The sequence below is a fragment of the Bos taurus genome, chromosome 21, assembly GCF_002263795.3.
Source record: "Bos taurus isolate L1 Dominette 01449 registration number 42190680 breed Hereford chromosome 21, ARS-UCD2.0, whole genome shotgun sequence".
Classification (NCBI taxonomy): Eukaryota; Metazoa; Chordata; class Mammalia; order Artiodactyla; family Bovidae; genus Bos; species Bos taurus.
The window spans coordinates 45819198-45842383 of record NC_037348.1 but is presented as its reverse complement, the minus strand read 5'-3'; the positions used below and the strand labels follow the sequence as shown (position 1 = coordinate 45842383).

Sequence of the window (23186 nt, the reverse complement as noted above, 5' to 3'; positions counted from 1 at the left end):
GTATTTAGCATCAAATCACAAAATGAATTTAGATTTCATCTTTTTTAATGTTATTTAATTTTGTTTTCTTTCATACATATTGCAAAACCTCATTAAAAACTTGCAGTACACACAGAGTTTTGTAGGAAGTTAAGTAGGAGTTAAATGAAAAGGCATGAGACTTAAATCAGAAGATCCAGGTTAGAGAAACGTAAACTTTGAGCCTCCATCCACACTCTGCAGATTGAGGAAATAACTCCTACCTCACATGATGGTGAGAATTAAATTAGACAATGTATATAAAATAGTAAAACTGTACACTATACAAGTATAAGCTGTAACTTGTAAACTGTACAAGTATAAGCATTATTAGCATACATTTATTTTTTAAATTTCTCTGATACTAAAAGCTGTAGGGAAGTGAAGAAATGTTTTTATATGTATAATATATTGTTTTTGTTCAATTTATAGTAGGGCAGCTCAGATATAACTGGATGAATAAATCTTAAAGTAATTCAAACGTATGTGAAGCACTGAATTGGAATTCTACTTTCTTACCTAGTGTTTATAATCTAATTTGGTTTAAATACTTCCATTTATTAAAAGAGTATATCCTCTGCCTTATGGGAAAGCAAGATTATATCAGGAACACAATTTGGTATGTCCAGTACAGGTAATTGCTACTAATTTAAATCTCTTCTACTCTCTTTTCGGAGAAGGCAATGGCACCCCACTCCAGTGCTCTTGCCTGAAAAATCCCATGGACAGAGGAGCCTGGTAGGCTGAAGTCCATGGGGTCGCTAAGAGTCAGATATGACTGGGTGACTTCACTTTCACTTTTCACTTTCATGCATTGGAGAAGGAAATGGCAACCCACTCCAGTGTTCTTGCCTGGAGAATCCCAGGGACGGGGGAGCCTGGTGAGCTGCTGTCTGTGGGGTCGCACAGAGTTGGACACGACTGAAGCAACTTAGCAGCAGCAGCAGCAGCTACTCTCTTTTGCTGTGCAATGGCCCATGTATTGTTTCTTGAGGAAAAAAAGGGAAGCTCTATTTTACTTTCATGAATGTAATTTATACATATTCAGCACCTATTTTATGTATTTGGTAAAATTTACACACTGCTTTGTAATGTAAAAAATACATATAATGTAAAACAAGAAAGAAATTCCACCTGGATTACACATCCCTATCTGGTAAAGAGTTAGATTTTGTGAAATATTTCTCATGAAGGACAACTTTCTCACACATTTTTATGAAACTCTTGAGAAGGAACCTACAAAGTGCTTTTATCTATTTTTCTGAATATGAGTTTGGGAAACTCACAGCATCTGCAGGGAGACAATTACATGGTCAAGAGATAATGATCCACAAGCAGAAATGTATGAGGGACTCAGTAGAAATAATGACATATATTCTTTACATTTTTTTTAGGGTCTTTTCTCCTGTGTGTTAGAAGTATGAAAAGGCAAGAAAAGTATAAGAATTGTATGAGTAGAGTGGAAAGTATTTCCAGAACTGTCATGTCATTCACTGCAAAGATGATGAAAATGTTTATAAATCTCTCTATTTAGGAGGAGTTTTCATCTCCTGAAGAAAAATGAAAAACTACTTAGAGAACTTAGGAACTTGGACTCAAGACAGTGGTAAGTCGTTGAGAAATTTTCAAGTCTATATATAGCGCCTCAGCTGTTTCTATTCATAATGTGAATAATAATGTATTGAATTATAAATTTCTGAACACAAACTTTTTTCACTTATACATATCTTAGAAATAATAAGCATTTAAAAAAATGTACAGCTACATTTAAATGTTTGGTATCTTTGGATTATTTGTATCTTTTTATATACTTCAGAATCATCTTTTGAGTTGAATAAATCTGATGGAACCTATAAAATGTCCTTTAGTTTCCCCATACTTAGATATTCCCTTTTGATGATAAGAGGCCAAAGTGAAATGACTGGTGTATGTGTATAAGCTAGTAGCTACAAAAATATTAATGAAGAAGATGGAGATAGTTTGTTATATTGCTATAAACCTGATTTCTTTTTAAGACCTAGGATACATACCCATTTTTATATGGCTTTTGGTGTGAAAACCTTGTTATATCACTATTTTAATAATCTCTAGATTCCTGGTGTATCTGGATGAGATTTCCTGGGAAATTCATACTAGAAACTACAAAATATTACTTAACTGAAATTCCCATACGGTCAACTTACATATATGTACTACTTTCCTTTTTAGGTTCATAAAAATAAAATTTATGAATAGGTGCTTTTTGGCAGTATAACTAGAAAAACATTAGTAAAGCAACACTTTGGATGTTACCATTATTAAGAATGCTTATATTTCTGAAATTTGAAATCCACATCCTTAACATTCACATTTCTTCACTGTCTCAGCATCTTACTTGAGTGGTGTTTTATACTTCTGTGTCTACAGTTTTTGCTTTTCATGTTCTCCCAGTTTACCCACCCACCACTGATTCCACTTGCCTGCCTGTCAAGCAGATTCACATATTGTTAACCATTTTTAAAACGCCTTCTCTTACAACTTCAAAACTGTTAAGTTTATAGATATAGATATATATTTCTATAACCAGTTCTTTAATCAGAATCATTCTTAACATCCCCTTTCTCTACTCCTAGGCAGCAGTACATTACTAGAGAAAATTATCAGACCAACATGATACAGGAAGTTACTGTAGATTCATGCATCTTTACTTTGACAATGCTATCTCTGTTATTTGGCATATTTTTTATCCCTTGTTCACTTTTATAATACTTTACTTCTTAAACTAATTATTATAAACCATTTCTTTGTTCCTCAAGCTGTCAGTATAATCAAAAGTCACTCTGTATTCTGACCATTGAGAAGCTAGTGTGTAACAAGCCATTCACCCTGCCATCACTATTCGGTAGGAATGCAAAGATGATTCAGACCATTCCAACATCAAACACACATACCTTACATCTTCTTTTTTTAAATTTCTCTGTATTGAGCCATCTTCTCTTGCTCGTTTTCTTTGTCAGAAAAGCACTTTTTTTCTTTCTATGCTTCTGCTTCCTACCTTCTTAGTCTGCTCTAGGATCTTCAGAAAGTTATTCCTTCTTTATCTTGTATTTCTACTTCTCTTGCTCTAAGTTTGTTTGTTATATGTTTAAAACAAAACTTTCCTCAGTTTTTATCCTTTCAAGCTATAGTACATCCCTTTCATGTTTTTACTACCAGATTTATAAAAAAATATAGTTTTTATTCATTTCCAGTCATTCTTGTTTTTCCTTGTTTTTAGCATTCCTCATAATAATTATTTAAAATAATGTATGATTTCTTTGGCTATTACAGAAAATAGAAAAATAACACTATTGTTATTCATAAAACTATTGTTAACATTTCTTTATGTATTTTAGTCTATCTTTTTGATAGACATATTTATCATTTTTGTTTTACAAAATTGGAATCATAGTAATATGTAGTAAGTTATGTCTTTAAAAAAACTATATTGTAAGTATTTTTTTCAACCATTTTGATATTCTTAAATATATTTTTATGGCACCAAGTTATATGAATTTTTGACATGAGTTTTTATTTCTTCCCCTATGGTAGATTCCTAGAAATAGAATTCTTAGGTCAAGCAAAAGAACTTATTTCAGGCCATATATATTATAAAATTGCTTTCCAGTAAGTACTGATTTCTAATCCCACCAACATTGTGTAACTGCAGCCTATTCAGCACAAGATACTAATCACATTTTCTTAATTTTTATAATTTGAGGGGCAGATCATGGTATCTTATTAACGTATAGTTTTTAAATACTAGTAAACTTAATATTTTTCATATATTTCTAAAAAATTTTTGATGTTTCCAAATTCCTCTTTAGGAATTTTATTAATTATAAGAGCTCTTTTACATGTGTATATGTCTTAAGGATTAATTTTTGTGTTTATTGTGGGAGTTCTTCTAATTCAGTTTTCAACATCTTTAGGTTGCTTAACATACAGGTTTTTCATTTTTATGTAGTAATTATTATCTCTCAATCTTCTTTTTAATTTCTGTATTTGTGCTTAGAGAGTTCTGTCTTAAAATCTGTCTTAATAGTTATGTTTCCTTCTAGGTTTCTAAATATTTATATTAATTTTTTATCCCATCTGGAATGTATTTTGATTTATGGAATGAGAAATGGAACCACATTGAATGTTGGAAAATAGTCTATTTCTATAATTTGTTATAGAATTTGTTAAAGACCATATGTTTCCCATTGACTTGATATCATCTTTATCAAATATTAAGCTGTTTTAAAGCTATCTGTTTATTGCTATTAATTTGTCAATTTTCTGGAGATGTTACTGTTTATTACAGCTCTATAATTTAGTATTTGATAGGATCAGTCTTCTTCCTCATTTCATCCAAACACATTCTTCTTTTTGTAGATGTTCTTACCTGTTTTTTCTTCCAGAGTTTTGTTAGAATTATGATGTTATTTTCCAGGGGGAAAAAATCCCATTGATATTTTGATTGGATTTGCAATAAAACTTTCCTGTGGAAAGAGGAAATACCCTTATTATCATCATTCTTCCCATTCTGGCTCAGAGAGTAAAGCGTCTGCCTACAATGCGGGAGACCTGGGTTCGATCCCTGGGTCGGGAAGATCCCCTGGAGAAGGAAATGACAACCCACTCCATTACTCTTTCCTGGAAAATGCCATGGACTGAGAACCCTGGTAGGCTACAGTCCATGGGGTCGCAAAGAGTCGGACACGACTGAGCAACTTCACTTTCACTTTCCCATTCATAATCATAGAGTGTTTTTTTATTTGTTCTGAGACCTGGACATTACTCTTAGGGATATATTTTACTTTTGTGTTGCATATTCTGAGTAGAATCTTTCCCCTCACTCTTTTTCTATCCAAATACCTTAATGAATTCTCTTATTGATTTGATTTTATTTTTTGCCATTACCAAATCAGGAATTTATTTATTTTAATATAAATTTATTTATTGTAGTTGGAGGCTAATTACTTCTCAGTATTGTAGTGGTTTTGCCATACATTGACATGAATCTGCCAGAGGTGTACATGTGTTCCCCATCCTGAACCCCCCTCCCACCACCCTCCCCATTCCATCCCTCTTGGTCATCCCAGTGCACCCTGGGATGACTCTTATTGATTTTAAACATTTTATAGTTGTCTCACTCTTAGGATTTGTTAAGGTGTGTAATCATTTTCTGCAAATCACCTCCTTTCAAAAAGTAATGACAAAAAAAAGGTTATGCTTTCTTTTGCTTATATCATCATGTCTTATTGCACTGACTGAAACTTTCACTACAGTTTTAAATAGCTATAGGAAGACTGGTCATCCCTGTCTTTTCTACTTTTAATAGAAATGATTCTTCTATTTAATCCTTAAGTAAAATATTGGTTATTAGTTTGAAATAGATTATTTTTATCATGCTGAAAAAGTAGCTTGTTTCCTATGAAATTTCATAATGAACAGGTGTTAAATGTTGTGGGAATCCTTTTCAGCATCAATTTAAGTTTTCATATGTTTTTATTTATTTTGCATTCAGCCTTTGCTTTCTTACCTATTCGATACATATTAATTAGATTGTTTATATTAAATAATTATTGAATTCTTGGGATAAACCTTCCTAGGTCCTATGACTTCTTGCTGGGTTAAATTTACTACAATTTCATATTTAATTAGGGCATGGTTCATCTGTTAGAATATTTTAGTTTAATTTTTGTGTGTTCTCATATTTTTAAAATTAATGTTACAGCCAGATTCATAAAATGAATATTCAGTTCAGTTCAGTCGCTCAGTCATGTCTGACTCTTTGCAACCCCATGAACCACAGCACGCCAGGCCTCCCTTTCCATCACCAACTCCCAGAATTCATGCAAACTCAGGCCCATTGAGTCAGTTATGCCACCCAACCATCACATCCTCTGTCGTCCCCTTCTCCTCCCACCTTTAATCTTTCCCAGCATCAAGGTCTTTTCAGATGAGTCAGTTCTTCGCATCAGGTGACCAAAGTATTGGAGTTTCAGCTTCAACATCAGTCCTTCCAAGAACGCTCAGGACTGATCTCCTTTAGGATGGACTGGATCTCCTTGCAGTCCAAGGGACTCTCAAGAGTCTTCTCCAACACCACAGTTCAAAAGCATCAACTCTTCAGCACTCAGCTTTCTTTATAGTCTAACTCTCACATCCATACATGACTACTGGAAAAACCATAACCCTGACTAGATGGACCTTTATTGGCAAAGTAATGTCTCTGCTTTTTAATATGCTGTCTAGGTTGGTCATAACTTTCCTTCCAAGGAATAAGCGTCTTTTAATTTCATGGCTGCAGTCACCATCTGCAGTGATTTTGGAGCCCCCCCAAAATAAAGTCTGACACTGTTTCCCCATCTATTTGCCATGAAGTGATGGGACCAGATGCCATGAACTTAGTTTTCTGAATGTTGAGCTTTAAGCCAACTTTTTCACTCTCCTCTTTCACTTTCATCAAGAGGCTCTTTAGTTCTTCGCTTTCTGCCATAAGGGTGGTATCATCTGCATATCTGAGGTTATTGATATTTCTCCCAGCAATCTTGATTCCAGCTTGTGCTTATTCCAGCCCAGTGTTTCTCCTGATGTACTCTGCATATAAGTTAAATAAGCAGAATGACAATATACACCCTTGACATACTCCTTTTCCTATTTGGAACCCGTCTGTTGTTCCATGTCCAGTTCTAACTGTTGCTTCCTGACCTGCATACATATTTTTCAGGCAGATCAGGTGGTCTGGTATCCCCATCTCTCTCAGAATTTTCCACAGCTTATTTTGGTCCACACAGTTAAAGGCTTTGGCATAGTCAATAAAGCAGAAATAGATGTTTTTCTGGAACTCTTTTCTTTTTTTGATGATCCAGCAGGTGTTGGCAATTTGATCTCTGGTTCCTCTGCCTTTTCTAAAACCAGCTTGAACATCTGGAAGTTCACGGTTCATGTATTGCTGAAGCCTGTCTTGGAGAATTTTGAGCATTACTTTACTAGTGTGTGAGATGAGTGCAATTGTGCGGTACTCTGAGCATTCATTGGGATTGCCTTTCTTTGGTATTGGAATGAAAACTGACCTTTTCCTGTCCTGTGGCTACTGCTGAGTTTTCCAAATTTGCTGACATATTGAGTGCAGCACTTTTACAACATCATCTTTCAGGATGTGAAATAGCTCAACTGGAATTCCATCACCTCCACTAGCTTTGTAGTGATGCTTCCTAAGGCCCACTTGACTTCCCATTCCAGGATGTCTGGCTCTAGGTGAGTGATCACACCATCGTGATTATCTTGGTTGTGAAGATCTTTTTTGTACAGTTCTTTTGTGTATTCTTGCCACCTCTTCTTAATATCTTCTGCTTCTGTCAGGTCCATACCATTCCTGTCCTTTACTCAGCCCATCTTTGCATGAAATGTTCCCTTAGTATCTCTAATTTTCCTGAAGAGATCTCTAGTCTTTCCCATTCTATTGTTTTCCTCTATGTCTTTGACCTGATCACGGAGGAAGGCTTTATCTTTCCTAGCTATTCTTTGTGCATTCAGATAGGTATATCTTTCCTTTTCTCCTTTGCTTTTCACTTCTCTTCTTTTCACAGCTATTTGTAAGGCCTCTTCAACCAGCCATTTTGCTTTTTTGCATTTCTTTTTCTTGGGGATGGTCTTGATCCCCGTCTCCTGTACAGTGTCACAAACCTCCATCTATAGTTCATCAAGCACTCTGTCTATCAGATCTAGTCCCTTAAATCTATTTCTCACTTCCACAGTATAAATTGTAAGGGATTTAATTTAGGTCATACCTGAATGGTCTACTGGGTTTTCCCTCCTTTCTTCAGTTTAAGTCTGAATTTGGCAATAAGGAGTTCATGATCTGAGCCACAGTCAGTTCCTGGTCTTGTTTTTGCTGACTGTATAGAGCTTCTCCATCTTTGGCTGCAAAGAATATAATCAATCTGATTTCCGTGTTGACCATCTGGTGATGTCCATGTGTAGAGTCTTCCCTTGTGTTGTTGGAAGAGGGTGTTTGCTATGACCAGTGTGTTCTCTTGGCAAAACTCTATTAACCTTTGCCCTGCTTCATTCTGTACTCCCAAGGCCAAATTGGCCTGTTACTCCAGGTGTTTCTTGACTTCCTACTTTTGCATTCCAGTCCCCTGTAATGAAAAGAACATCATCTTTGGGTGTTAGTTCTAAAAGGTCTTGTAGGTCTTCATAGACCCGTTCAACTTCAGCTTCTTCAGTGTTACTGGTCAGGGCACAGTCTTGGATTACCTTGATATTGAATGGTTTGCCTTGGAAACGAACAGATATCATTCTGTTGTTTTTGAGATTGCATCCAAGTACTGCATTTCGGACTCTTTTGTTGACTGTGATGGCTGCTCCATTTCTTCTAAAGGGTTTCTTGCTCACAGTAGTTGATATTATGGTCATATGAGTTAAATTCACCCATTCCAGTCCATTTTCGTTTGCTGATTCCTAAAATGTCGATGTTCACTCTTGCCATCTCCTGTTTGACTGCTTCCAATTTGCCTTGATTCATGGACCAACATTCCAGGTTCTTATGCAATATTTCTCTTTATAGCATTGGACCTTGCTTCTATCACCAGTCACATCCATAACTGAGTGTTGTTTTTGCTTTGGCTCCATCCCTTCATTCTTTCTGGAGTTATTTCTCCACTGATCTCCAGTAGCATATTGGGCACCTGCTGACTTGGGGAGTTCATCTTTCAATGTCCTCTCTCTCTTTGCCTTTTCATACTGTTCATGGGGTTTCTCAAGGTGAGAATACTGAAGTGGTATGCCATTCCCTTCTCCACATTTTGTCAGAACTCTCCACCATGACCCATGGGTCGCCCTACATGGCATGGCTTAGTTTCATTGAGTTAGACAAGGCTGTGGTCCATGTGATTAGATTGGTTAGTTTTCTTTGATTGTGGGTAACACATAGTTACTGCTATATTAACTGAATTTTATGTTAGAGTTCACTCTTGGCATTGTGTATTGTATGAGATAATGAAATTTAACAAATGTATAGTGACACATGTACACCATTCGGGCTCAGCAGTTAAGAATCCACCTTCAATGCAGGAGACACAAGAGTTGTGGGTGGGATGATCACCTGGAGGAGGGCATGTCAGCCCACTCCAATATTCTTGCCTGGAGAATCCCATGGACAGAGGAGCCTGATGGGCTATAGTCCATGTGGTCGCAAAAGAGTCAGACACAAATGAAGCGACTGAGGGCACATACCCCATTACAATATAATACAGAATAGTTTCTGCCCTAACAACCTCATGAGTATTATATCCCCTAAAAATTCAATACTGTCGTCTGTTCTCTCTCTCTCTTTTTTTTTCTACCATGTGTCTGTTCTGTCTTTAAATGTTCTTTTACCCTGGCTTCAAAAGTCATGTTAAAATTACTTTGTTTTAAAATAAAATTTTTATTTTTTTCCTTAGTGACTTCCCAGTGCCTGATCAGATTCTTTAGAACTCAGACCATACCAGCCAATCTCGGCTATTCATGGTTACTTTACATTACCTTATGCCTTTCTGTTTCTTGGCTGCTGCTAAACTACTTCCATTCTCATATATAGCTGGAGTGTATGGAGGACATCTTCACTGAGACAGCATAGATTCTCTTTTTGATATTATATGCCAAATGAACACATGACATTTATTTTGCTTTTTTATAAGAATTAAATAATGAAACCAGTTCCCTTTCTTCTGACATAATGGGTTCAAGTAAAACTTCATTATAATTATGCGATAGATAGTAAGACAACTTTGAGCTTCTTCTTAAGCCAAGAATCTGGAAACAAACCTGATTATTTGTCTCCAGGATTAGGAAGAAAGAAAATGAAAAGATACTTTCTTTATAGTCTTATCTCTTCAACCATTTATATATCCTCTCTTTTCTTTGACTAGATTAACTCATTCCTATTCTGCATGGTTGAACTACCATATTTTTAAATTTCAAATCTCAATTATTTTTATCATTCTTTCTATTGCAATGTATATATAAGGAATCAAGAGTGCTTGTAACTTAGCATATTTCACTTTTAATTTTCCAATAGTAAGCTCATAATATTTTGCCTATAGAATATTTGTGCCTACAAGTTCACTAAACTCATTTTTTTGTAAAATTTTTTACTTCATTCACTGTTGTGGTACCTAATAATTTAATGGCAATCTGATATGTACCAAGCATTTTAGTAGAAGTAGTAAGTAGAAAAACAAGAAATGGTGAAAAATTAACATCTGACTTTAAAGGGCAGGTAAAGTCTCCTTCACATTAGAGGCCTGCAGTCCATGGAGTTGCAAAGAGTCAGACACGACTGGGTGACCAAACAACAAGCTCTACTTTTACAAATTTTAGAAAGAGCATAGATAATATAAAGTGATTCCTCCTTTACTTTTGCATTTTAAAGATTTATTTTCTAAATTTTCCTATTTGGCACATGTATTTCTCTTTTTGACTTAGTAATAGGTGAACATTTCTATATAACTCTGCTCAACTTTATTAATTGTGATTTATGAGTTCTAGCTGATAGCCCTTTACCTGGAATATTGAGAACACTGAGAGGTCCCCTTTCTGCCAGGATCAGAATTTACACATACTTCCAACTTAAATTTACTTCATACTTCCAACTTTAACATCTTTCTTGAGATGTAATTCACATACCATAAGGTTCACTGAAAGTGTACATGTTTTTAGTATATTCATAGACAGCTCTCAGAGCAATTTTAGAGTATTTGCTTCAAAAAGAAACATTGTTCCCATTACTAGTCATTCTCCATTACCCCTGAACACTACCCCCTACTCACCAGCTGTAGACATTTATCTACTTTCTTTCTCTATAGATTTGCCTATTCTGGATATTTAATATAATAGGAATCAAACATATGTGGTCTTTTGTGAGGGCTTTTTAGCACTGTGTTCTCAGAATTCATCTATGTTGCAGCATATGTCAACACTTCATTTCTTCTTACCCCTGAATAATATTCATTTGTGAATAGACTGCATTTTGTTTATTCATTCATAAATTAATGGACATTTGCGTTAGTTTCACTTCTTGGCTGTTATGAATAATCCTGCTATAAACATTCATGTCGTTATTTACATGGACATTTTATAGTTCTGTGAACTTTTTAATAAGATTTTTATCATTTTATACCATGTATTTAGGGTCTGTAATGCTTTTTAATTTTTGTATATGTTGTGAGGTAAGATTCCAACTTTATTCTTTTGCATTTCAGATATCCAGTTCCCTCAGGACTATTTGTTGAAAATACTAATTTTTTTCTCCCATTGAATTGGCTTGGTATTGTTGCAGAAAGCCTTTTTTGTCCATTAAAAAATGATACAAATGTTTATATTTTATAGCAGCACTATTCATAACAGTTGAGAAGTGAAACTAACGCAAATATCCAACAACTTATGAATGAATAAACAAAATGTACATTTACAAATGCAGTATTATTCAGGGATAAGAAGAAATGCTGAGCAACATAGATGAATTTTGCGAACACTGTGCTAAAAATGCTGTCACAAAAGACCACATATATATGTCTCTGCTATAGTAATACCATGGGCTTCCCTGGTGGCTCAGATAGTAAAGAATCTGCCTGCATTGCAGGAGACCCAGGTTCGATCCTTGGGTTGGGAAGATCCCCTGGAGAAAGGAATGGCTGCCTACTCCAGTATTCTTGCCTGGAGAATTCCAGGGCAGAGGCACCTAGCAGGCTACAGTCCAGGGAGTCACAAAGAGTTGGCCAGGAATGATCTACTTTCACTTCCATGATAGTACCACGGTCCATTGATTGCTATAGTTTTGTAGCAGGCTTAAAGGCTGGGAATTATGAGTCCTCTGACTTCATTCTTCTTTTTCAAGATTATTTTGACTATTTGGAATTTTTGCATTTTCTTGTGAATTTTAGAATTGGCTTATCAACTTCTACAAAAAAAAGGGAAGCTAGGATTTTGGTAAAAGTTGTATTAAATTTATAATCAATTTGGTAAATATTATAATAAGTTTCTGAGTCCATGAATATGGGATTTTTTTAAAGATCTTTACTTTTCTTCAACAACATTTTGTGGCTTTCAGAGTATTTAAGTTTTGTACTTTTGTTAGTATAAAATATTTTTGTTAAGCATTTTTATTATTGTGTATTTTTGATGCTATTATAAAAGAAATGGCTTTCTTTGTTTTTGGATTGTTCATTGTTAGTTTATAAAAGTACAGTTGGTTTTTTGTATGTTGATACTATGTCCTAAATCCTTTCTGAAGTCATTTACTAGCTCTAATAGCTTTTTAGTCTTTATTGCTTGTACCATTCAGATATGGGAATGGGGACAGACAAGTGGGGAGTAAGGAGACTTGTCAGATTAATGACATACATACACAGAATGGAAAAAATAATCCCTTGTACCCAAACCAACCCCCATCTCACCCTAAGACTTCTCTCTGAACTACCTATAACATTTTTATTTAAAAGTCTAATATAGCAACATCAGCCCTTTTGCTTACTGTTTGCATAGCATCTTTTTCCATTTCTTTTACTTTATACTTTGTGTCTTTGAATCAGAAGTACATTGGTAGTTGTTGTTTGCTTGAGTCGTTTATTGTTACCTTGGAAACCCAAATTTCATACAACAAGTTTGCTAGGAGCATTTTTAATTTTAGGGAGAACTAAAACTAAAATGTCTCAGAAGTTGTCAGTTATTTCATAAAGTTTTATAGTATTTATGTATGAATTTCTTACAAGTAATTTGGAGAAATGGATCATTTCTTATTCATCTCTTTACTCCTACTTAGCTTTAGTTCTAAAACACAGTCCCTCTGACTCTGGGATTCAGCTACATTGTACACCAGGCAGCTCCTCAGATGCTTTGTGTATTCACACCTATGTGTCTTTCCTGATACCTTCTCTTCTTCATCTGTCAAATCTTAGTTACCTTTACCGAACTTAATATTACCTTCTCTTTTAAATTTCTATCTAATTTCTCAGTCAAAAGTAATCATGCTTTTCTCCTGTTCAAATCACAATTTTGTAACTTTCAGGATTTTTTACTTATAGTTACTTACAATTTAAGTAACTATAGTAATCTAAGTAATTTATAGTTACTTATAATCTACTCTCTGTAGATTATAAGGTTTAATTCATTTTCATCTTTTTTATTGCTCCATATTTAGAAGTTTATTATTGGATAAATGAATGATTAAATGAATGGTGAAATTTTTTGTTTTATAGCCGAGAGACACACAAAATTGCAGTATTTTATGTTGCTGAAGGACAAGAAGACAAACATTCCATTCTCACCAATACAGGAGGAAGTCAAGCATATGAAGATTTTGTAGCTGGTCTTGGTTGGGAGGTATTGTTTTTAAATTATATAAATATCATTTTATTTCTATTTGGAAGCAGCAGTTTTCTTTTTCCTTTTAGTTTACTTTAGAAGCATTATTTTAGGAGACTCAGCAACTTAACAATGGATTTGTTATTGTTTCTGCCTTATGTCTCATCTACAAAGACAGCAGCAATTGGGACTTAGGAAATCTTTTGACTGTTTTATCATATAATATATTGTCAGAGTGTGCTAAACTCATAGACTTAAAAGATCCAGATTTTCCTCATAATTATGACCATTAGACTAGTGATCTTAAAATGAACATATAAATATTCTAGGACTGTCCCAAGGATTCTAACTAACCATGTTGGCATGGTTAGTTATGAGGAGATAAGTTTCTAATCCTCAACTTAACTAAAATTAATGTGTGAGAACCCTTCTACCAGTCTCTTGCCTCTCATTTTCTGTTCTTCATCTTTGTTAAAGTATACCTCTCACTCACCTGAGGCCTACATTGCCCTCTAAGGTTTGGTACCCAAAAAAGAGACAGTTCATTCAAGAGGGCATGTTCCTGAGAGAGAGTATCTCCAATCACAAAGTAGAAAATATTGGAAGGTGCTGCACTCTGTGTCATGCTAGCAACCAATTCATGTCAAGGTTCCTGAACCAATTTGTCTGTGTTAATAATTATAGCTGGGAAGTGAGGTGTTTGTAATAGATCTGAATTAGTATGTTTATTTAAATTGTAAAATGGTGAGGCAGACATGTTCTAAGAGAAAATGAACTTGATGTGGCTGATTGATTTGTCATTAATAGCAGACATTTTATATATATTGGATCAGCAAAATTTGTGCTCTGAGATTTGATGAATATACATATATATGCATCATATTTTAAAATTTTAATTCATATTTAAAATATATATAAATGGAGGAACCCACTTTTAGAATTTTTATTTTTAATTTATTCATTGTTGGTTGTGCTGTCTTCATTACTATATGTGGGCTTTCTCTAGTTGTGTCTATCAGGGACTACTCTACATTGCGTTGCATGGGTTTCTCATTGCAGTGGCTTCTCTTGTTGTGGGCTCTAGGCACGTGGGCTTCAGTAATTGTGGTGTGAGGGGAAATATATGTAAAGAACACATATATAACTATAGTATACTGGAAATTGGACTTCCCATGTGGCTCAGTGTTAAAAGAATCCGCCTGTAAATCAGGAGACGTGGGTTCAATCTCTGGGTTAGAAATATCCCCTGGAGAAGGAAATGGCAACCCACTCCAGTATTCTTGCTAGGGAAATCCTATGGAAGAGGAGCTTTGCAGGCTACAGTCTTTGGGGGTCGCAAAAGAGTCAGACACAACTTAGCAACTAAACACCACCACCACCAAGCAAATATTCATGGTAATTATATTACAAACAGGGGAGGGTTAAAGGACATAAAGTGACATAGGGTTTCTGTGTTTCACTCAAACTGGTAAAATGACAACATCGGTAGACTGTAATAAGGTATGTTTAATATAATAAATACCAAGAAAAACCAGTAAGAAACATATAACAGAAGATACACTCAAAATGATAACTAAAATCAGAGTTCTAAAATATGTTTCAGGTAACCTGTAGGAGATAGAAAAATAAAACAGCAATGTGCAGAGAACAAAAAAATAAAATGGTGAGCTTATCTGTCATTACAGGAAATATTAATGATCTAAATATAACAATTAAAATTGGCAGAGTTGGGACTTCTGGTGCTCCAGTGGTTTAGAATCCACCTTCCAGTGCAGGAGAAGCAGGTTTGATCCCTGGTCAGGGAACTAGGATCCCATATATTGCAGGGCAGCTAAGCCCATGCATGTGCTGCAGCTGCTGAGCCCACATGCTCTAAAGCCTGTACACCACCGCTTGAGAGAGAAGCCTGCAAACCACAGCAAAGAGCTAGCGTGCTGCAGTGAAAGACCCAGCATGCCGAAAGATCCCATGTGCTTCAGCTGAGACCCAAGGCAGCCAAATAAATAGATGTTTGTTTTTTTTCCCCAAAAAATTGGCTGAGTGGATTAAAGAACATGACTCACTTATATGCATTGTAAAAGAAACTCACTTTGAGTGTAATAATATAGGCTGGTAGAAAGTAAATGGACAGAAAAAATTACATTGTGCAAATCTTAAAGCCAGAGTGACTGAATTTATATTAGATAAGGTAGGCTTCAGAGAAAATTATCAGAGATAAGGGACATTCTATAACAGTGATAAAAGGGTCAGTCCACTAAGAAGACTTAAAAATCCTAAACATGTGTGCAGCAGACAACAGAACTGCAAAATGTGTGAAGCAGAGCTGATAGAACCGAAAGAAGAAATAGGCAGATTCACAATTATAAATGGAGACTTTACCCCTCTCTCAACAACTGAGAGAGTAGACAGAAAATCAGCAAGTATATAGAGGGTCTCAACACCACCAACAACCAATAGGACCTAATTAACATTTATATAAAACACTCCACCCAGCTATATCATAACATATTTTCAGTGTCTAAGGAACATATACCAAGATAGACCATGTATGAACCATTAAAAGAAACTTCAGCACATTTTAAGGTGTTGAAATCACACAGTGTGTTCTCCAACTACAGTAGGCTCAAACTTGAAATCATTAACAGAAATAATGGGAAACTCTCCAAACACTTGGAAAAGTTACGTGCCACATAATCCACTTACATACGATTCTTGAAATGACAGTTCTAGTAGTAAAGAACAAGTTAGTGATTGCCAGGCATTAAGAAGGAGGTGGGGTAGGGGGGAAGTGGGTGTGGGTTGTGTAACAGGGCAACACGGGGAATCCTTGTGGTGATGAAAATGTTGTCTCAATCATATGAGTATCAGTATCCTGGTTATAATATGGTTCTGCATTGGGGGAATCTCAGCAAAGGGTATATCTTTCTATTATTTCTTAGAACTTTGTAGAATCTATAATTAATCTCCAGATAAAACATTTAATTAAAAATTAGAGATCTGCACATGTTACAGAACTGTTGTATAGCAAGGAGTGCTAAACTTAAGACTTTCTCCTTTATGTACTCAGAAAATTGACTTGAAAGTAAATAACTTTCTAAAAGAAAGCAACAAAAGGTACACTCAAAATATCATTTTTTAACCTATCAGCAGAGGTCATACAGTTTGATAATATATTTGAGAGCATATGAGAGAAACACTTATGCAACTGTTGGTACAGTCTACAGAGACCAATTTGCTAGTTGGTTTCAAAATCAGAAATGCACATGTCCTTTGACTTACATTTCCACTTTTGACTGTCCTACAGATCTGCTTTCACAAATGCAGCATGATATGTGTTCAGTGTTATCCATTGCAGCATTGACTGTAATAGCAAAAGATTGGGAAAGTCTAAATATCCTTCAAGTAGGGCACTAAATTATTGTATATCAAGAAAAAGGACTTCTGTGAAGTCATAAAAACAAAAGGATGAGGAGTCTCTTTACTTACTAATAAGGAGTATTTTTCAAGAAGTTTTAAGTGCATTAAAGTAAGTTGCAGAACATTGTATATCTATGTTGTGTGTGTGTGCACACGCACATACATACTTTTAAAATTTAATTGTATATAGAGAACATTTTTGGAAGCATACTTAAGAAATTGATTTGTTAGAGTGAAACTGAGTAGCTAGAGATGAGAAATACGGAAGAAGAAAAAATACTGATGTATCTTTTAAACTTTTTTTTAAAATTTATTTATTTTAATTGGAGGCTAATTACTTTACAATATTGTATTGGTTTTGCCATACATCCACATGAATCCGCCACAGGTGTACATGTGTTCCCCATCCTGACCCCCTCTCCCACCTCCCTCCCCGTACCATCCCTCTGGGTCATCCCAGTGCACCAGCCCCAAGCATCCTGTATCCTGCATCGAACCTTGACTGGCGATTCGTTTCTTATATGATATTATACATGTTTCAATGCCATTCTCCCAAATCATCCCACCCTCTCCCTCTCCCACAGAGTCCAACAGACTGTTCTATACATCTGTGTCTCTCTTGCTGTCTCGCATACAGGGTTATCATTACCATCTTTCTAAATTCCATATATATCGTTAGCATACTGTATCGGTGTTTTTCTTTCTGGCTTACTTCACTCTGTATAATAGGCTCCAGTTTCATCCACCTCATTAGAACTGATTCAAATGTATTCTTTTTAATGGCTGAGTAATACTCCATTGTGTATATGTACCACAGCTTTCTTATCCATTCATCTGCTGATGGACATCTAGGTTGCTTCCATGTCCTGGCTATTAAAAACAGTGCTGTGATGAACATTGGGGTACACGTGTCTCTTTCCCTTCTGGTTTCCTCAGTGTGTATGCCCAGCAGTGGGATTGCTGGGTGATAAGTCTTTTGAACTTTTAATTGTATGAATGTATTACTTAGTTAAAAATAAATTTAAGACATTATAAATGAGGAAATCTTATGGTAATAGCATGACAGCTAACTTGTTATTTATACATTCAGCCATTAATAGGATATACTGCTAGTAGAGACATGTTCAGTTCAAATATGCAGAAATTTGCTTTTGTAAGTCTTTGCTTTGCACTTAACTTATATTTTGTTTTTTACAAGCGTATACATAGCTTGTTTCTCTGAATGGAGAGATACAAGCAGTGTTTAAGTTTTAGTTTTTTTCTTTACAATATTTCTTTGGTTTTTTACAATGAGCACAAGTTACTGGTCTGTGTGTTGAACAAGTCCAGGGGATATCATCCAGTGAAATGACCCTGATATTAAATATATCATACTTATAATTGGGAAAAAGAGATTTAAAAGTCTTTGCAAAGATTAATTTGAAGTTTTTTTTAAATGCATTTGAAGTGTGCGTTTTTGTATTTTTGTCCTGGGCTATGATAGGTACTAATAATTAAGAAACTAGTTTTGATGAATAAATATGTCACACCAAACTAATTACTTAATCAGATGACATTACTGGGTTTTTTTTTTTAACTTTTCCCCAGATCATTTCCAGTCTTGATTTTTGCCACTTGGTTTTTCCTCTCTGCCCTCGGTGCCTCCCCCACAGACTTTACAGTTTAACACCTAGCAGCCTAACAAAAGATGCATAGTGCTCAGCAGTTGATTCCTTTGCTAATTAGTTCCTGCTAATTAGAGATCCTCAGATACTTAAGAAGATCTACCAGTGTATAGAATAGCTCTAACTAATAATTCTGGGACAAGCCATGGTTGGTAGTATGCAAAAGACTTCATTCCCCATATTTTTGCAAAGTGAGAGATTTGAGTCTTTTTCCGTAGTGAGTTTAGTTTGGTTTTGTTAATAAACATTTTGTGTCTTTTCATTGCTTCTAGGTAAATCTTACAAACCATTGTGGTTTCATGGGAGGACTACAAAAAAATAAAAGCACTGGATTGACCACACCATATTTTGCTACCTCTACAGTTGAAGTAATATTTCACGTGTCAACAAGAATGCCTTCGGATTCTGATGACTCTTTGACCAAAAAAGTAAGTGCTAAGGAAAAAAGTGCTCAGAGTTAGAATCTTAGAAAAATATGTAAGCAAGTAATCTAATTGATTAAGAGCTATTTCTGAGTAGTCTGTTCTTCACCTAGTACTGTCTTGAGGAACAGTATTGTTGCAGAGTAAACTGTTTTCCTTAATGATATGATTGAAGGTTATAGTCTTAAAAAAGCATTTGCCTTCAAGAAAATTGGCATTTGACAAATTGAAAAACTACTGTATATGTTCAGATTGGTGAAATTATAATTCACGTCCCCACACAGAGATGGGTATAACATTTATATTGATTAAGGGAAAGGGAAAAAAATGAAAATGTAAATTATTATAAAGCATTTAAAATGTGCAATATTGTAAAGTTTAAAAATAAAATAAAATTTAAAAAAAATAAAAATAAAATATGCTTTATAATAAATTTTAACTAAAATTAATATAGCAGATAAAATAAGTCTTAATTCATTAAAATAGATTTTACTGCCTTAGAATTTATGGGAGGTATAGTGAAATGGTTTTAATGGCCCATGTCTTTTAAAACCTACACCACCATTTTGCTGTAGCTGATGCCAGCATTCAAAAATCATTTTAGTGACCACAGACATATCCTGGAATAAAGTTGTGTGTGCTCAGTCCATGTTTGGTGTTTTTAGTGAGAAACATAATTTTCAAGTGAAACCTTGTCCACCATTTCTTTTATCTTCTTTTTTTCCTATACCTCAGTTTATTCAAAACCACTGCTGAATGTAACCTGCTTAATATAGCAGATCATTTTACTCAATACTCTTAATGTTACTTAATATCAGAGCTCGTAACAGTTCATTAAAACCTATGAAAACAGTTTCATACTTATACTGTTTTGAAAAGGAACTTCAGAATTCCTCTTAAATACTTTATAAAATTGAATTAATACCCTTGATGTTTTTTGTTTACATTTTAGAGTACTGTTGGAAATTACCTACTAAATGGGTAATGTTTAGAATAACTAATATATGAATGCTAATTAGATTGGAATGAATAGTAAAGGTATAGGTAATTGATGTGTAGGAAGGTAAGTATATTTAGTCACAGATTTTCTATAGAATATCTTAGCATATAGTTTTTAGTTATACAGAATGAGACATAAATACTGACAAGAAAATGGTAAAGATTTGGGTTGGCGTAAAACTTCAGTTAAGCACTTTCTTCCATCTTCTCATTTTAAATCTGTATGAAAATAAGCCATAGCATCCGGTCCCACCACTTCATGGGAAATAGATGGGGAAACAGTGGAAACAGTGTCAGACTTTACTTTTCTGGGCTCCAAAATCACTACAGATGGTGACTGCAGCCATGAAATTAAAAGACGCTTACTCCTTGGAAGGAAAGTTATGACCAACCTAGATAGCATATTCAAAAGCAGAGACATTACTTTGCCAACAAAGGTTCGTCTAGTCAAGGCTATGGTTTTTCCTGTGGTCATGTATGGATGTGAGAGTTGGACTGTGAAGAAGGCTGAGTGCCGAAGAATTGATGCTTTTGAACTGTGGTGTTGGAGAAGACTCTTGAGAGTCCCTTGGACTGCAAGGAGATCCAACTAGTCCATTCTGAAGGAGATCAGCCCTGGGATTTCTTTGGAAGGAATGATGCTAAAGCTGAAGCTCCAGTACTTTGGCCACCTCATGTGAAGAGTTGACTCATTGGAAAAGACTCTGATGCTGGGAGGGATTGGGGGCAGGAGGAGAAGGGGACGACAGAGGATGAGATGGCTGGATGGCATCACTGACTCAATGGACGTGAGTCTGAGTGAACTCCGGGAGTTGGTGATGGACAAGGAGGCCTGGCGTGCTGCAATTCATGGGGTCGCAAAGAGTCGGACACGACTGAGCAACTGATCTGATCTGATCTGATGGGTATAGTGCAAAAAGATAAATTATTGTAATCATTAAGAACTTGTCAGTGATCCTCATTTTCACAGAACCGTGGATACAACTTTTAAACCCCAGAGCAGAGTCTAAAATTAATAGTATCTTCAATTGCAAACATAAGAGCAGAACAAAGTATATCATTCTTTGTTGAAAATTTTTTAAAGAAACTTATGTAGGATATTTTTACTTCAGTATGTTAAACCTGATGGTTATAAGGTACTTTAAGTTGTATTTTTGCAACCTTTGTAGAAATGTTTTAAATTAAGATTTCTTATTTCCTTCACAACAGTCACAAAGGTCTTCCTTAATTATTTAAGAAGAATCTGAAATGGATGTTTAACAATCCATTATAGCAAAAGTAATTTTGGAAATGTGTTAATACCATTTTAGAATAGTTAAATGGTTGAGTTCTAACTAAAATTATACCCTAAATGGTGAAATTTTTAAGTATTGGATATATTAGAGTATATTGAGGGATTAAACCTTAAATACTAATAGTTTGTTTTATTTATATGCATTGAAATTTTTTATTGTGGTAAAGTATGTATATAAAACAAAATTTACCATTTTAATCATTTTAATACGTACAGTTCTTTGTCATAAAATACATTTACAGTGTGGTACAGCCATTACAAACATTCATTTCCAGAATTTCTCCATTTATTTAAAAATATTTTTTGACCTATGTGTTACTTAGAACTGTGCTGTTTAATTTCCAAGCATTTGGGGCTTTACCAGCTATCTTTTTGTTATTGATTTCTAGTTTAATTCCATTGTGGTCTAAGAGCAGACATCATATGATTTCTATTTTTTTTTTAATTTGTTAAGGTGTGTTTTATGGCCCACGTATAGTCTATCTGGTGAATGTTGTGTGCGAGTCTGGGAAGAATGTGTAATCTGCTATTGTTGAATGAAATAGTCTATAAATGTCAATTATATTCACTTGATTGATGAAGCTGTTAAGTTCAACTGTATCCTTACCAATTTTCTGCCTGCTAGGTCTCTCGTTTTCTGAGAGGGGTATTACAGTCTCCAACTATAATAGTGGGTTCTTCTGTTTTCCTTGCAGTGCTGTCAGTTTTTGCCTCACATATTTTGACACCCTGTTTTCAGGTACATACACCTTAGGATTGATTATGTCTTCTTGGAATAGTGACCTCTTTATCATTAGGTTATGCCCCCCTTTATCCTGGGTTATCTTCCTTACTCTGAAGTGTGCTGTCTCTGAAATTAGTATATCCTGCTTTCTTATTGGTGGTATCATGGTATATCTTTCTACATCTGTTTACTTTGAATCTGTATGTGTCTCTATATTTAAAGTTGATTTCTTGTAGACAACATATAGTTAGGGCTTTTTTTTTTTTTCTTTTTTATCCACTCTGACAGTCTCTATGTATTTGAATCATTGACATTTAAAGTGATTATTAATATAATTGGACTAATATTTACCATATTTGTTATTATTTTCTGTTTGTTACTCTTGTTCTTTGGTTTTGTATTTTACATTTTTCCTGCCATTTGTGGTTATAACAGCATTTTACGATTCCATTTTCTCTTTTATTCGCATATCGTTTGTGCTTTTTTTAAAAATTGTTTTCCAGTTCTTGCCCTAGAGTTTGTACTATTCATTTATAACTAAGTTCTCTTTCAAATAACACAAGGTGCTTCACTAAAAGTACCTATATGCCCAGTTTTTCCCTCCTATCCCTTGTGTCATTGCAATATCATTTATTTTACTTTTACTTAACCATGTATATAGATTAGCATGTTAGGCACTCAGTTGTGTCCTACTCTTTGCAACCCCATGGACTGTAGCCCGCTGCTCCTCTGTCCATGCAATTCTCCAGGCAAGAATACTGAAGTGGGTTGCCATTCCCTTTGCCAGGGGATCTTCCTGACCCAGGGATCGAACCCAGGACCCCTGCATTGCAGGCAGATCCTTTACTGTCTGAGCCACCAGGGAAGCTCTTATATACATAAGCATACATTATCAAATACATTGTTACCATTTATTACCTTAACCTATTATGTGTTAGATCAATTAAGAATGAGAAAAATAAGTTTTTATTTTGCCTTCAGTTATTGATTCTTTGATGCTTTTCCTTTCTGTATGCAAATCCAAATTTCTATCGTATATCATTTCCCTTCTCTCTGAAAAGGTATTTCTTATAAGGCAGGTCTGCTGGCAACAAATTCCCTCAGTTTCTGTTGTCTGAGAATGTCTTTATTCTCCTTTACTAGTAAAGGATAATTTCACAGGGTATAGAATTCTAGATTAGTAGTTTTTTGTCTCAGCCCTTTAAATATTTTACCCTACTTTCTTCCTCCTTTCATTTCTTAGGAGAAGTCAGATGTAATTTTTAATCTTTGCTTCTCCATAGATAAAA

General features: G+C 34.9%; 1 protein-coding gene and 1 long non-coding RNA gene across 7 annotated transcripts in view; one reads left to right on the top strand and one right to left on the bottom strand.

Moving 5' to 3' along the window:
- RALGAPA1 (Ral GTPase activating protein catalytic subunit alpha 1) overlaps positions 1 to 23186 on the top strand; it is a 211099-nt gene that overhangs the window by 144393 nt on the left and 43520 nt on the right. For all 6 annotated transcript variants that reach the window (XM_005222080.5, XM_059879341.1, XM_059879343.1 and 3 more), the window contains 3 exons: positions 1553 to 1624; positions 13272 to 13395; positions 18731 to 18886. In XM_005222080.5, coding sequence (XP_005222137.1) covers positions 1553 to 1624; positions 13272 to 13395; positions 18731 to 18886 — 352 coding nt within the window. The remainder of the gene's footprint in view (positions 1 to 1552; positions 1625 to 13271; positions 13396 to 18730; positions 18887 to 23186) is intronic.
- LOC101907132 (uncharacterized) overlaps positions 1 to 23186 on the bottom strand; it is a 33768-nt gene that overhangs the window by 830 nt on the left and 9752 nt on the right. Inside the window, exon 2 of the long non-coding RNA XR_003031514.2 lies at positions 4424 to 4520. This is a non-coding gene — a long non-coding RNA (uncharacterized lncRNA). The remainder of the gene's footprint in view (positions 1 to 4423; positions 4521 to 23186) is intronic.